At 39.8% G+C, this 13,576-nt stretch overlaps 2 protein-coding genes across 2 annotated transcripts; one reads left to right on the top strand and one right to left on the bottom strand.

Annotated features, from left to right (window-relative positions):
* Positions 1-603: 603 nt before the first annotated feature.
* LOC148642199 (glycine N-acyltransferase-like protein 3) lies at positions 604-12,932 on the bottom strand. Its single transcript, XM_088617069.1, has 7 exons — positions 12,810-12,932; positions 12,332-12,439; positions 11,237-11,363; positions 10,308-10,431; positions 9,759-9,977; position 8,998; positions 604-1,021 (listed from the first exon to the last, which is right to left on the bottom strand). Exons 1-7 carry the CDS (start codon positions 12,885-12,887, stop codon positions 818-820), a joined length of 861 nt encoding a protein of 286 aa, XP_088473195.1. The 5' UTR covers positions 12,888-12,932; the 3' UTR covers positions 604-817.
* Positions 2,383-7,278, top strand: LOC148642200 (glycine N-acyltransferase-like protein 3). The gene is made up of 5 exons (XM_088616994.1): positions 2,383-2,528; positions 3,080-3,187; positions 5,119-5,245; positions 6,224-6,347; positions 6,681-7,278. The coding sequence occupies exons 1-5, from the start codon at positions 2,451-2,453 to the stop codon at positions 7,090-7,092; spliced, it is 849 nt and encodes a 282-aa protein (XP_088473120.1). The 5' UTR covers positions 2,383-2,450; the 3' UTR covers positions 7,093-7,278.
* Positions 12,933-13,576: the final 644 nt, after the last annotated feature.

Raw genomic sequence — 13,576 nt, forward strand, 5'->3', positions numbered from 1 at the left:
ACTGTTGCACATCACAACACAGTTATTCATGAATTTTTGGTATACAATAAAACTCCCAATTAGCAAAACAACAGGTGATTTGATTTTTTATCCAACTCATTAGTTCAATTCAGCAATTGGGGTCAGAGCCATAAAACCACTGGTCTCTAAACTCCACCTGCGTGTGTTTAGGAGGACAGTGGAGAAATCCTACACAAACAAGGAGAACATATAAACTCCACACAGACAGGAACCCTGGAATCAAAGACAGGACCAGGAGGGGTAAAGGAATAGTTCAAAGACGTACAAGTAAGTTAAGAAATCGGCCCTTGTGAACGTGTCAATGTCTGCATGTGTCCTACCTCAGACGTGCTGCTAGTCGGTGGCTTTGTGGCTCAGGATCTGTGCCTGTGGCCGGAAGGTTGCCAGTTCGTATCCCGCGGTCGGCAGAGGAATCCTACTCAGTTGGGCCCCTGAGTAAGGCCCTTAACCCCAACTGCTCCAAGGGTGCTGGATAAATGGCTGACCCTGTGCTCTGACCCCAAGATTCTCTCCCTGTCTGTGTGTCTAATGGAGAGCAAGCTGGGGTATGCAAAAAGACAGATTCCTCTCTTAGTTTGATCTGAAGTGTAAAGTGTAGTTAAGTCACCAGAGGGCACTCTAAAGACAAAGAAATGCCAGTCCAGCCAGACAGAAATCACCCAGTTGAGGAAGTTTGCACTGTTACTACTTCAAGGTCTGACAAGTAAGGCATACAAGTGATGGACCAGATGCAAGGTGAAAAGGTTAAATGCAACACAATGGCCCAGTCAGCACCTTAACTGAGATTAAACAGAGATTAATGTATACAGATCCCCCCAGGTTTGACTATAAACAAAAAGGGTTCTGTCACACCATAATAATTACAGAAGCCAAAAGATGTAAACATGTTAATTGCAGCAGTATTCTCTTCTGAAACATGGGCATAGACTGGGAAGCCCATCACATGTATCTGTTTTATAAGAGCAGTGAAGACTGTCTTCATGTGTCCAGTCCTTCGATACTCAGGTAAGGTGAAAGCCCTTCTCATTTCACACAGCTCATCAGAGAAACACCAGGAGACTGGATTCCCACTGTTGTCCAGGATACAGGCACTGGGGAGGTGCTGGATACAGCTCCTCACATGGCTGAGAGTGAGATTGTTTCCACTGTAGGCAGTGTGCTTCACCACCAGCTCAGCATGGGAAACCTGCAGGCTTGAGATCTTCAGTGTTGGGTCACTCCTGTGAGTAATAGGCAAGTAAATAAACAACATATGAACAACAACATTATATCTCCGATTTTACATTATGTCTTTGAATTTTTGTAGAAAATAATAAGACACGTATTTGGAGATGTATTTAATCAAATTTGTTAAATACAGGTGGTATCTAAAATTAATGGTTACAGTTAAACGTGTGTAATACTTTTTGTAGAAATTCAAAACACTAGTGCCCTTCCCCTATGTAACGCAAACTGAGTGAGTGTGTAAAACGTAAAAGTGTCACAGAAAAGGGATGTCATTCAGAATAGCTAATGTCTCATTTCTGCTTCAGCATTTTTACCTCACAGGAGTAACTTAAAGTCTTTTCTTAAAAATAGACCGGAAAGGGAAGAAACACTGTGTTAATTGAATTCAGGAAATATTTCCAGGTCTTATAGCTTGGTAGCTACATGAGTAGCGTCTTCCAGACTCCCCAACATTTGATCCCTGTTCTTGGTTTTAAATGAACTTCCTTGTAGTTTCCACTTGTGACCTGAGGTCTGCGTTTCACTGTTGATTTGGCCATGTCAGGTCCCTTTGCAGTCTTTTATTCCAAGACTAAAGAGGTCTAGTTCTTTCAGTCAGTGCAGGACATTCCTTCCAGTTTGAGAATGTAACAGGTTGCTCTTCACTGCCCTGATTCTACATCAGCAATATTTTTTCAATGCTCTGCCCAAACTGTACACAATATTCAAAATGTGCTCTTACTAGTGCGTTCTAAATTTGAACAAAACTTTCCCTGGTGTAAATCTTACAGGTTTAAGTCCACCCCTCTATTTACTAGCCCCTTTATCCAGTACAGGATCACAGAGGTGCCAGAGCCTGTCCTGGCATGCAGTGTGCGTAAGACAGGGTACAGTCTGAGCAGGACGTCAATCCATCAGAACACACAGACACATACACTCATAACTTACGCCAGAGATAATTTCCCAGAAGCCAATTAACATACTAGTACAGCATGTTTTGGATGCATACCATTCCAAGTCCAGGAACAGAAGCCTTCAGGTGGGGACAGAGAGCTGCTGGGTGTGAACTTTAAAATGCTCCAGGTGCCCCATGATTGGCAGTGAGAGCATATATAGATGATTTAGCAGGTAAGCCTTACCAAACCAGGTCTGAGCAGGAGGCAGATCAGTGAGAGGACCTCAGAGATTCAGGACATACAGTACCAGGCCAGTTAGCAATAGAGATGTTTATTTTAAAATCATTTAAAGATCTTTCTACCTTAAAAAACATCCTTCTCAAGCAGATTCCTCAACCGATCACGGTAACATATTTTATAGACACTTCTGATGGGTATTGCTTCTTCTCCAAGTTGTTTTATTATGAAAAGTGGCATTTTAGTGCTTGAGTGGTTATTGTCCTAACATAGTTCAGGTGGGTAGCTGCGTCAGCATGCGTAGGCTGCAAAGGAACAAGTAAACGTTTATTCCTGCTGACAAGAGAAGAAAGAAAATGTTTTGGCTGTGAAGCCTTCTTCAGGTGTGTCACATGTGAATGTGCCATGGAAATTCACAAAATTGTTCAGTTACAAAGCTTCAGAGACTCTTATTGTATCTTTTCATATTGTATGAATTTGACTTTATCTTATTTTCTTGGGAAGTGTTAATAAGAAGTAGTGTTAGAAGGTGATTTATTCTACAGGGAAATGAGAAAACAATTTGTTAAGAAAATCAATGAAAAGTTTCTCACAAGACAAACATACTAACTGTCCATGGAAGGGATTACTGTGTCTGTGTTGTGTTCCTGTAGCTCCAGAATGAGCAGTGTGAGAACACCTTGTACCTGCTGCATGATGATGTGCTCTGTATTATTCAGGTGTATGGGGGTCTCGTCCACATCATGAACAGTAACAGGTGCAGCCTTGAGATCTGTGTGGACTCTTGGCCAAACTTCAACACTGTCATCTGTAGACGTCAAAACAAGGTACAGGATGACAAGAGAGATCTGAAAATCTGCAAAGAGCAAAGACTACAAATAACCTAAATAACAGAGAATTCAGTTCTTTTTGCAAAAACCTGTCTACTTACTGTAAAAAACAAGTTTTTATAAGTCTGATCCATAAACCAGTTTGGAAAAGAGAAATGCCAGATGCTAAATTAGTCAAAGTAGATATGCAGTAAAGCCCTTTAGTGTCTGTGAAACGAACAGTTCTTTCTGGACCCTATGCGGACGACACAATCCGAAGAAGTGGGGAAACACTAGGGAAAAAGGTCATGCAGGAAGACGGGGATGAAAACAGGGGGGCGTGTCCAAAGTGCGCTGGTGCACGGGGGAGGTGTGGCCGAGGCAAACAATCTAAAAACACAAGCATAAATCCATAGCCAGGCGATCCATCCAGGAGATTAAACCAGGAACCGGGTGGAAACCGGCAGGGGGAACAGGAACCGAGACTTAAAACCATGACGGAGCCAGACTCATCAGAACCCGGGCTCGCACGATATGGAAATCAGATGCAGAGCCACGATTGGCGACTGCGTCTGGCTTTTAAGGGGGGACAGGAAGGAGACTGGAACAAGGGCCAGGTGCGGGGAATAAGACAAACAAGGAAGAGCCGGAGCGCCCCTAAGGAGGAGGCACTACAATCGCGACAGTCTGCTGAAGTGGCATGATGATTTGAATTATTCTTCTACACCGTCATGGTCCTGGGTTTGATTCTGTCTGTGTGGAGTTTGCGTGCTCTTCTTATGTATGTGTGGGGTTTAATCAGGGTCTCCTGTTTTCCCTCTAAGTGCATGCAGGTTAGGTTTAGAGACCACTGGGTTTAATCCTTCTGACCCTAATTGCTGAATTGAACTAATTCTTCAGAAATTCTTCAGTTTTTCATGGATACCTGTGCTTTGGTGTGCTGTCCAGCATGTGGAAAACCATGAAGTGTCCAATAAGCACCAGTTCAGGGTTGTAGCAGTGCTGATTCAAAAGGTGAGGTGAGATCTGGGGTAATCCTCACGGATGACCTCTTGCTCTCTAACTACTGTCATGCCCGCGCTGGACAGCACACCTCCCGGCGCTGTTAGAACAGCTCAGGCAGACTTTCACAGCGGTCTTCTAATTAGTTTATTATTTCATTATTAGTTTCATTTCCTTTAAACTCTTCCCTCGCTGAGTTGCTGTGCTCCTGTTACCTCGTAGTTTATTCACCTGTTATCTTTCTCAGTGTGTTTTGCGCCTGCTTTGTTCTTTAAGCGTCTCCTTCGTAGCCTCGACCACTTTCAGACCTGAGTGTGGGGTTTATTTTGTGTGCCTTTATTTCATTTTTTGCCACCTCTTTGTTGCGGTGCTCTTCTCTTTACCACTGGAATTTCCAAACCAGTGCCACAGTAGACTGTTGTAAGAGGCATCGTCCTTCTGATGAAACATTAAATCAGGTTTCTGACAAATTGGTCTTTAAAGGTCCCATGGAACACTTTGTAAGGTTTGCATAATTTGGCCTACTTTTTCCCATAAAATTACTTTGGTGATATATTTTCTAATTTTCTTGATCTGCATGTTACCAATGTAGCTGATGACCTTTATAGGGGATAAAGAGCTTCTGGATTCTTTCAGATTAAAAGCATTGTAAATAGGTAAGGGTTTAAATTAATTGTAGTGGCCAGGATCACCAGCTCTCTCCTCCTCCCTGTAAATGATTGTACATCTATCTGACCAGACATTGTGATCACAAACTAGAAGTGTCCACACTCATGTCCTACTGATCACAGAGAAACTCTGACAGTTCAGGACTGACGAAGGGTGACACTGGTGGAGTTTGGAGTTGGTTAGTACCTGGATCACTGTGTTATAAACAGGCAGCAAGTTTAATTACGTAAGAAATTGAATGTGAATTGGAGTTTTGAAACTGATGTCTCTTTTCCCAGGACCTGACAGGCCATCCAGTTCAGTTCCCTAATCTGTGCACGATGTTCACGAAGGATCTTGAGAATCTGCGGGCGACGCTGATGGATGACAGGGTGATAGACTGGACACAAGACACCATTGTGAGAGGTTCTGTAGCTCATTAAGTGATCATAATGATCCACAATGTATATTAATGAACTGAAACCAACCACTCGCACACATTCACACAAGACTCATGAACAGACTGCAACTGTACTGCCCAGTCCTTCTTCAGAAACAGAACATTGATCAGACTCTAAAACCTTTTACATATACTGTACATGATTACATTTCCATTTTTTGAGGAGTTTTGCTGATGTTTTAAACACTAACGCACATGATCAGCTGGTTAGACTTTAATTGTTTTAAAGTTTTGACCTTGAACTTTAAAAAACATTGAAAAACTTAAAAAACAATGACTTCTATAATCTACAGTGGCTTTTACTTTGAATACAAAAGGTGACATTGTTTCAGGTTTTCCTGTTCTGTTATATGTACTAAAACGTTTTTCTCAGTAATAGGATTCCACTTCAAGGAACGTGCACATTCTTTTGGCCTAGGAACTATTAAATACTTCGATTTCATTTCATTTACAAAGCCAAAAAAACAGCATCTAGATTAATTTTGTGTTGTCCATTTTTTTCACTTTTATATTTTTTAACCATGAGCATTACCTTCTAGGCTTCATGTCTCTGAGGTTTGATTCCCTCTCCTCATTAATCCATCCTGTCTGGAGTGGTACAGTGTTAAACAGTAAATAGCTGGTTTAAAGTTCTTGTGAAAAGGATTTGCATAATTGGTTTTTGTGTTTCTTTTACTTAGCTGTCAGAATTTGGAGGGTTAGTCAGATTAAGCACAAATGTACTGTATATGTATTTAAACATGTATATGGCAATAAAACATAAATATAGAAATTGATATAAAATGTGTTTAAGAATTGTAATGATAGCAGCTTTCTAATTTTCCAAAACTCCATAGATATTTCCTATGATGACACGAATTTTAAATGTTTGTTGCTTAAAGTAGCATCTCTTTGCCATTAAAATGTTTGCAGTGATAACATTGTACAATCTTTCTTTTAAAAAGGTATTCCACACACTTACTGTGACTTAATAAAAGAGGTTGCTACCAGCAGTGGAATGAATGTGAAGGAATTCAAAGACTACAGACTGATGGTTAATCACAATCCGGAGAGTATTCAACACAATGAGTGAGTGCAAGACTAGTTACACAGAGAATGAACTCTTGTTTAACTATTTAGGTAATCTTTGTAGATGTTAAGATACAATTTAAAGGCCTTTTAAACCATTAGCTTTACTTGCAGTATATTATAAAGACTTTACTACAAAATTGTTTGTTATAAAAAGTCACATGTAAATTTGGAACTATTTGTTTTAGATGCCACATGTATTTGGATATGTTAATGCATTTAATACATCGTCAAATAAATTAATTATTATTTTCTGCAGAAATTCAATGACAAAATGGCATTAGCAGAAAGTAAATTAATGTTCTTCCTTATTTACTTACTTATAACTTACAGGAGTGACCCTACACTGAAGATCTCAAGCCTGCAGGTTTCCCATGCTGAGCTGGTGGTGAAGCACACTGCCTTCAGAGGAAGTGACCTCACTCTCAGCCATGTGAGGAGCTGTATCCAGCACCTCCCCAGTGCCTGTATCCTGGACGACAGTGGGAATCCAGTCTCCTGGAGTCTCTCTGATGAGCTGTGTGAAATGAGAATGTCTTCCACCTTACCTGAATATCGAAGGACTGGATACATGAAGACTGTCTTTACTGCTCTTAGTAAACAAATGCACACGATGGGCTTCCCAGTCTATGGCCATGTTGCAGAAGAGAATACTGCTGCAAATAACATGTTTACACCTTTGAACAACAATTTTGTCCCTGGGAAGTATGCTGTAAAAATCCTTGTATTCAAAAAGGCCAGTTAAACTACCATGAAATTCTTAAGCATCAATGTTAACCTCAGCACCACTATGCTGCCCTGTTGTGTGGTATCATGACTTAAATCTTTAATAAAAAAGTTAAAGATTTTGTTGAGACCTTCATGAAATTCTGTACCTCTCCTTCTTATGACATAGTAATTAAACTTGTCAATCTATTTTTTTGGTATTTAAGACGTTTTTGTTGTGCTTCTTATTCAGTGTTAAAGTTTTATGGATATGGTTACATCAGATGTATTGTACAGCCAGCCTATTCTTTTGATGCGGAATTTTTTAAGGGACAGTAGATTCATTGCGGAACAAAAAACAGACAATACTCAGGAGCCTGAATGAAAAATATAAATTAAAGCCTAGAATTAAAGAAATATATTGCTACTATATATTGGGGGGTTAGAGAAATAAAAATGTAAATAAATAAGCCTGAGAAGTTAGTGTACTGTAATTTGAGGAACATGAATTCTTTTTATTCTCTGACACAGCTCTGGTGGAATAGTCATAAAATCAGAGTCAGAATGTGTACAAACAAAATGAATATTTATTAACAATCAAATAACTAAAGAACACAAAATGTTACTCTTCATACAAGATTATTTCAGAAGCCGAAGTCCTGCAGACCCAGAAACACAAAATTCTAACCCTCTAATCTAAAGCACTAAGTAACTCCTTGACAGACCCAAGAACACGAAATTCTAATTCTGTAATCTGAAACATTGTGCAACACCTTGACAGATAAACAAGAGAAACATCCTGCATCTTATATGAAAGAAAACAACCCAAGACTAATACTCCCTTCTTACAACATTGCTGCCAATGGGACTCTGCTGTCCCATTCTAAACATGCATCACCAAATAAGGAGAGAAAAGTCTTTAGTCTGTGGATTCCACAATAAAAGAAATCAGCATTTCCTAAAAATATACTGTATAGGACAGTGAGCTCTCTATAACAAGGTTCAGAGTACTGAGCCAGAATCTGGTCTCCCAGACTGAGCAGAACAAGGTCCTCTCGCCAGGCACAAGCTCAGAGGAAGAGGAGGATGATGGTGTTTCTTCTTCTGTCCGTCTCTATAACTCTCTTCCTTCATCATCCTTCTGACTCCTCTCCCGTGAGGCAGTAGCAGGCTGGGATTGATTAGGTTATGTTGATTTCCTCTCACTCAATGGTGGCAACTGCAGTTGTTCTAATAAATACAGTCCAGCAGGAACAGTCAGTAACAATGGACAAACCCAAGTTTCAGGAAGCAGTTAGGTATTTATCCAGACCAAGGGAGGAGGAGGGAGAGCTGGAGAGTGAACAGGTGATAAGTGACCATAACACCTAGCTCGGCACCCACACACCCCTCAAACAACACAAGCTTCCTCCTGGAAAAATACTGGGCAAACCCGATTCTGACAGGGACAGTGGAAAATCCCCTGAGAGGGATTGGCTAAGGGGAAAGATAAAAGAGAGACAGAACCTGAGACAGAACAGAGGGGGCTCCCGATTCCCACCGGACCCTGGAGACGACACAGGCAGCACAAGGGAAGCTGCAGAGTGCGAGACCACGGAGGTACTGCGCAGAGACTTCTAATACCTGAAGGCAAGGAACTACTGGTTCAGTAACTGACGACCACGGGAGACATTGGCATTGGAACAGAGGTACTGTACAGAGACCTTTAACACAGCGAGGAACAAGGAAACTGACACAGCTAGCCGATTCAAACTGAGGGGAATGTAATACAGCCCACAGAGGATTTCTATTGTTATCTGAACAGAGACTGGGGAAATAGGACTGGGCGATACCCCTCTCCTCCAAGTGGGCCATCGGAGACTACAAGTACTAAGTAGAAACGTTCGAGTGGCCTCTCTTCAGTATTTTACAGGAAAGACTGCTGCTCCTCTGTATTCATTATGACCCTGGGAAGGTCCTTTTGCTGCTGTGAATGCTGTTTTCGTTGTGTTTTTGGTTGACAGTGAATGTGAATGTAGTTGGAAAATAAAAAGGGCACTTATACAATACAAATGCTTGTCGCTGGTCTGTGTGGGCATTGGTGATTCTGGGAGTTAAACAGAACCTGTGGTAAAGTAGAGGGGCCTAGCACCCCATTGGTGATGCTAGGTGGCGTAGTCGTACACGAGGCAGGAACATTCCTCGCCCGTAGGGTTCACTGTGACACAAACTTTCCAAATGTTATCAGCAAATGTTATGAATTTTATGACCTCATCAACTACAACAATAAAAATGGATAACCGTTATGCAGTTTTGTCAAACTTCTTTAAATATTTACTATAGAGTATACACATCGTTAATACTGTAGCTGTTAGTTAAGCTTTAAAAGAGAGTGAACATCTTGTGAGCCCTATACTGCATACAGCAAATGTGACATTTTCTGTAGCACAATTACCTCACAACATCTCCATAAGATATGTAGGATATATATATATCCATACAATATATCCATAAGAGGATAATATAGGGCTTCCTTAACTGGCCTTTTTTAACACAAGGATTTTTACAGCATACTTCCCAGGGACAAAAGTGTTGTTCAAAGATGTAAACATTTTAATTGCAGTAGTATTCTCTTCTGCAACATGGCCATAGACTGGGAAGCCCATCACATGCATTTGTTTACTAAGAGCAATCAAGACTGTCTTCATGTATCCAGTCCTTCGATACTCAGGTAAGGTGAAAGCCATTCTCATTTCACACAGCTCATCAGAGAAGCACCAGGAGACTGGATTCCCACTGTCGTCCAGGATACAGGCACTGGGGAGGTGCTGGATACAGCTCCTCACATGGCTAAGAATGAGGTCACTTCCTTTGAAGTTAAACTGCCTCACCACCAACTCAGCATGGGAGACCTGCAGGCTTGAGATCTTCAGTGCTGGGTCACTCCTGTAAGTAATACACAAGTACATAAGAAAGAAAATTAATTTGCTTTCTGCTAATGCCATTTTGACATTGAATTTCTGCAGAAAATAATAATTTATTTGAAGAAGTATTCAATGCGTTAACATATCCACATACATGTGGCATCTAAAACAAATAGTTTCAAATTTACATGTGACGTTTTATAACAAACAATTTTTGTAGTAAAGTCTTTATAATATACTGCAAGTAAAGCTAATGGTTTAAAAGGCCTTTAGATATTATCTTAACATCTACAAATATTACTTTAATAGTTAAACAAGAGTTCATTCTCTGTGTAACTAGTCTTGCACTCACTTGTTGTGTTGAAGACTCTCCGGGTTGTGATTAACCATCAGGCTGCAGACTTCGAATTCCTTCATATTCATTCCACTGCTGGTAGCAACCTCTTTTATTAAGTCACGGTAAGTGTGTGGAATACCTTTTTTAAAGAAAGAGTGTACAGTGTTATCACTGCAAACATTTTAATGGCAAAGAGATGCCAACTTTCAACAACAAACATTTAAAATTCATGTCATCATAGGAAATATTTATGGAATTTTGGAAAATTTCAAAAGCTGCTATCATTACAATTCTTAAACACATTTAATATCAATTTCTATATTTATTTTTTATTGCCATATACATGTTTAAATACATATACATTTGTGCTTAATCTGACTAACCCTCCAAATTCTGACAGCTAAGTAAAAGAAACCCAACAACCAATTCTGTGAATCCTCCTCACAAAAACTTTAAACCAGCTATTTACTGGTCAACACTGTACCACTCCAGACAGGATGGATTAATGAGGAGGGGGAATCAAACCTCAGAGACATGAAGCCTAGAAGGTAATACTCATGGTTAAAAAATATAAAAGTGAAAAAAAATAAACAATACAAAATGACTCTAGATGCTGTTTTTTTGCCTTTGTTAATGAAATGAAATCAAAAGTATTTAATAGTTCCTAGGCCACAAGAATGTGTACGTTCTTGCAGTGGAATCCTATTACTGAGAAAAATGTTTTAGTACAAAACTTTAATACAATTCAAGTCTAACCAGCTGTTCATGTGCGTTAGTCACCAAAACTCCAGAAAAAATGGAAATGTCATCCTGTATATGTAAAAGGTTTTAAAGTCTGATCAATGTTTTGTTTCTGAAGAAGGACTGGACAGTGCAGTTGCAGTCTCTTCATGAGTCTTGTGTGAATGTGTGCGTGTAGTCAGTCACTTAATGAGCTACAGAACCTCTCACAATGGTGTCTTGTTTCCAGTCTATCACCCTGTCATCCATCAGCATCGCCCGCAGATTCCCAAGATCCTTCGTGAACATCGTGCACAGATTAGGGAACTGAACTGGATGGCTTGTCAGGTCCTGGGAAAAGAGACATCAGTTTCAAAACTGTCAAATTAATTTGTTACATACTGTAATTAAACTTGCTGTCTGTTTATACCACAGTTATCCAGGTACTCCCCAACTCCAAACTCCACCAGTCTCATCCTTCGTCAGTCCTGAACTGTCAGAGTTTCTCTGTGATCAGTAGGACATGAGTGTGGACACTTCTAGTTTGTGATCATCACAATGTCCAGTCAGATACATGTACAATCATTTACAGGGAGGAGGAGAGAGCTGGTGGCCCTGGCCTCTCTCTGTGTCTTGAGTCTTCCAGAGATTCCCAGCTTTATAGAAGTCTTGATTCACTACAGTTAATTTAAACCTTGCGTATTAAAAGTGTTTTTCATCTGAAAGAATCCAGAAGCTCTTTATCCCTTATAAAGGTCATCATCTACATTGTTAAAATACAGATCAAGGAAATGAGAAAATATATCACCAAATTAATTTTATGGGAAAAAGTAGGCCACATTATGCAAACTTTACAAATTTACAAATACAAAGTGTTCAATGGGACCTTTAAAGACCAAGTTGTCAGAAACCTGATTTAATATTTCATCAGAAGGCCAATGCCTCTTAAAGCAGACTACTGTGGCACTGGTTTGGAAATTCTAGTGGTAAAGAGAAGAGCACCCCCTAATGGTCAGCAACACCACTTACAGCAGCAACCTGGTCTCCCAGCCCAGTGCTGACTAGTCACAGCCTTAGATAGCATCTGAGATCTGATGAGATTAGGATAGAAGGCACTACTGCGTATCAAAAGCAAAGTATTTGGAAAATATTTTGTATACTATTACAATGAGATTTTGCTAACATCGATATTTAATTAATTAAAGCTGTAGAACATATACAATACACAGTCTGTATACAATAACTGAATTCTCTGTTATTTAGGTTATTTTTAGTCTTTGCTCTTTGTAGATTTTCACATCTTTCTTGTCATCCTGTACCTTGTTTTGACGTCTACAGATGACAGTGTTGAAGTTTGGCCAAGAGTCCACACAGATCTCAAGGCTGCACCTGTTACTGTTCATGATGTGGAGGAGACCCCCATACACCTGAATAATACAGAGCACATCATCATGCAGCAGGTACAAGGTGTTCTCACACTGCTCATTCTGGAGCTACAGGAACACAACACAGACACAGTAATCCTCTCCATACACAGTAATTGTGTTATCATTTACCTGTGAAGAAAACATATTTATCTAACACACCTAGATACATAGAATTAAAGATCAATTCAAAGTTCTACATTACAATACAAAAAAGCTTTATAAATTTATAACTTTGAACTGGTTTTGGCACATTCACGTTATAAAACTGTAGATATCATTGTCTTAGCATGTTAATACAATAACTATAAAAACACTAAAATGTCCCTATTAATAATAAAAACTCATCAGAAGTGTTTATAAAGTACATTACCATGACTGATTGAGGAATCTGCTTGAGAAGGATGTTTTTCAAGGTAGAAAGATCTTTAAATGATTTTAGAATAAACATCTCTATTGCTAACTGGACTGGAACTGTATGTCCTGAATCTCTGAGGTCCTCTCACTGATCTGACTTCTGCTCAGACCTGGTTTTATAAGGGTTCCCTGCAACGTCACCCATATATATACAGTACATGCTCTCACTGTCAGCCATTGTGAACCAGAAACATTTTAAAGTTCACACCCAGCAGTTAGAAGTCTCGGTATCCACCTGAAGGTTTCTGATCCTGAACCTGGAATTGTATGCATCCAAAACATGCTGTACTATTATGTTAATTAACTTCTAAGAAATTATCTCTGGCGTAAGTTATGAGTGTCTGTGCCTGTGTGTTCTGATGGATTGACGTCCTGCTCAGACTGTACCCTGTCTTACGCACACTGCTTGCCAGGACAGGCTCTGGCACCTCTGTGATCCTGTACTGGATAAAGGGGCTAGTAAATAGAGGGGTGGACCCTTAACCCTTTACCTTTGTTAATTAATTTTTACTGCAAGAGAAATTGCATCAAGAGATAATAAACTTGTAACAGATGTTCTGTCATACAAAAGACAGCAATTCGAGTCCGTGTAGCGGAAGTCTTCTTTATTATTTATGCATATCCATAGCTCTTGCAGGCCAGACTCAAAGAGTGGTCTTTTTATACAGTAAGGTCTGTAAAACTTGTCCCTAAAAGGGATTTGACATTGGCTGTGCACATGAA

Source organism: Lepisosteus platostomus, chromosome 23 (assembly GCF_059453375.1).
Source record: "Lepisosteus platostomus isolate fLepPlt1 chromosome 23, fLepPlt1.hap1, whole genome shotgun sequence".
Taxonomy (NCBI): Eukaryota; Metazoa; Chordata; class Actinopteri; order Semionotiformes; family Lepisosteidae; genus Lepisosteus; species Lepisosteus platostomus.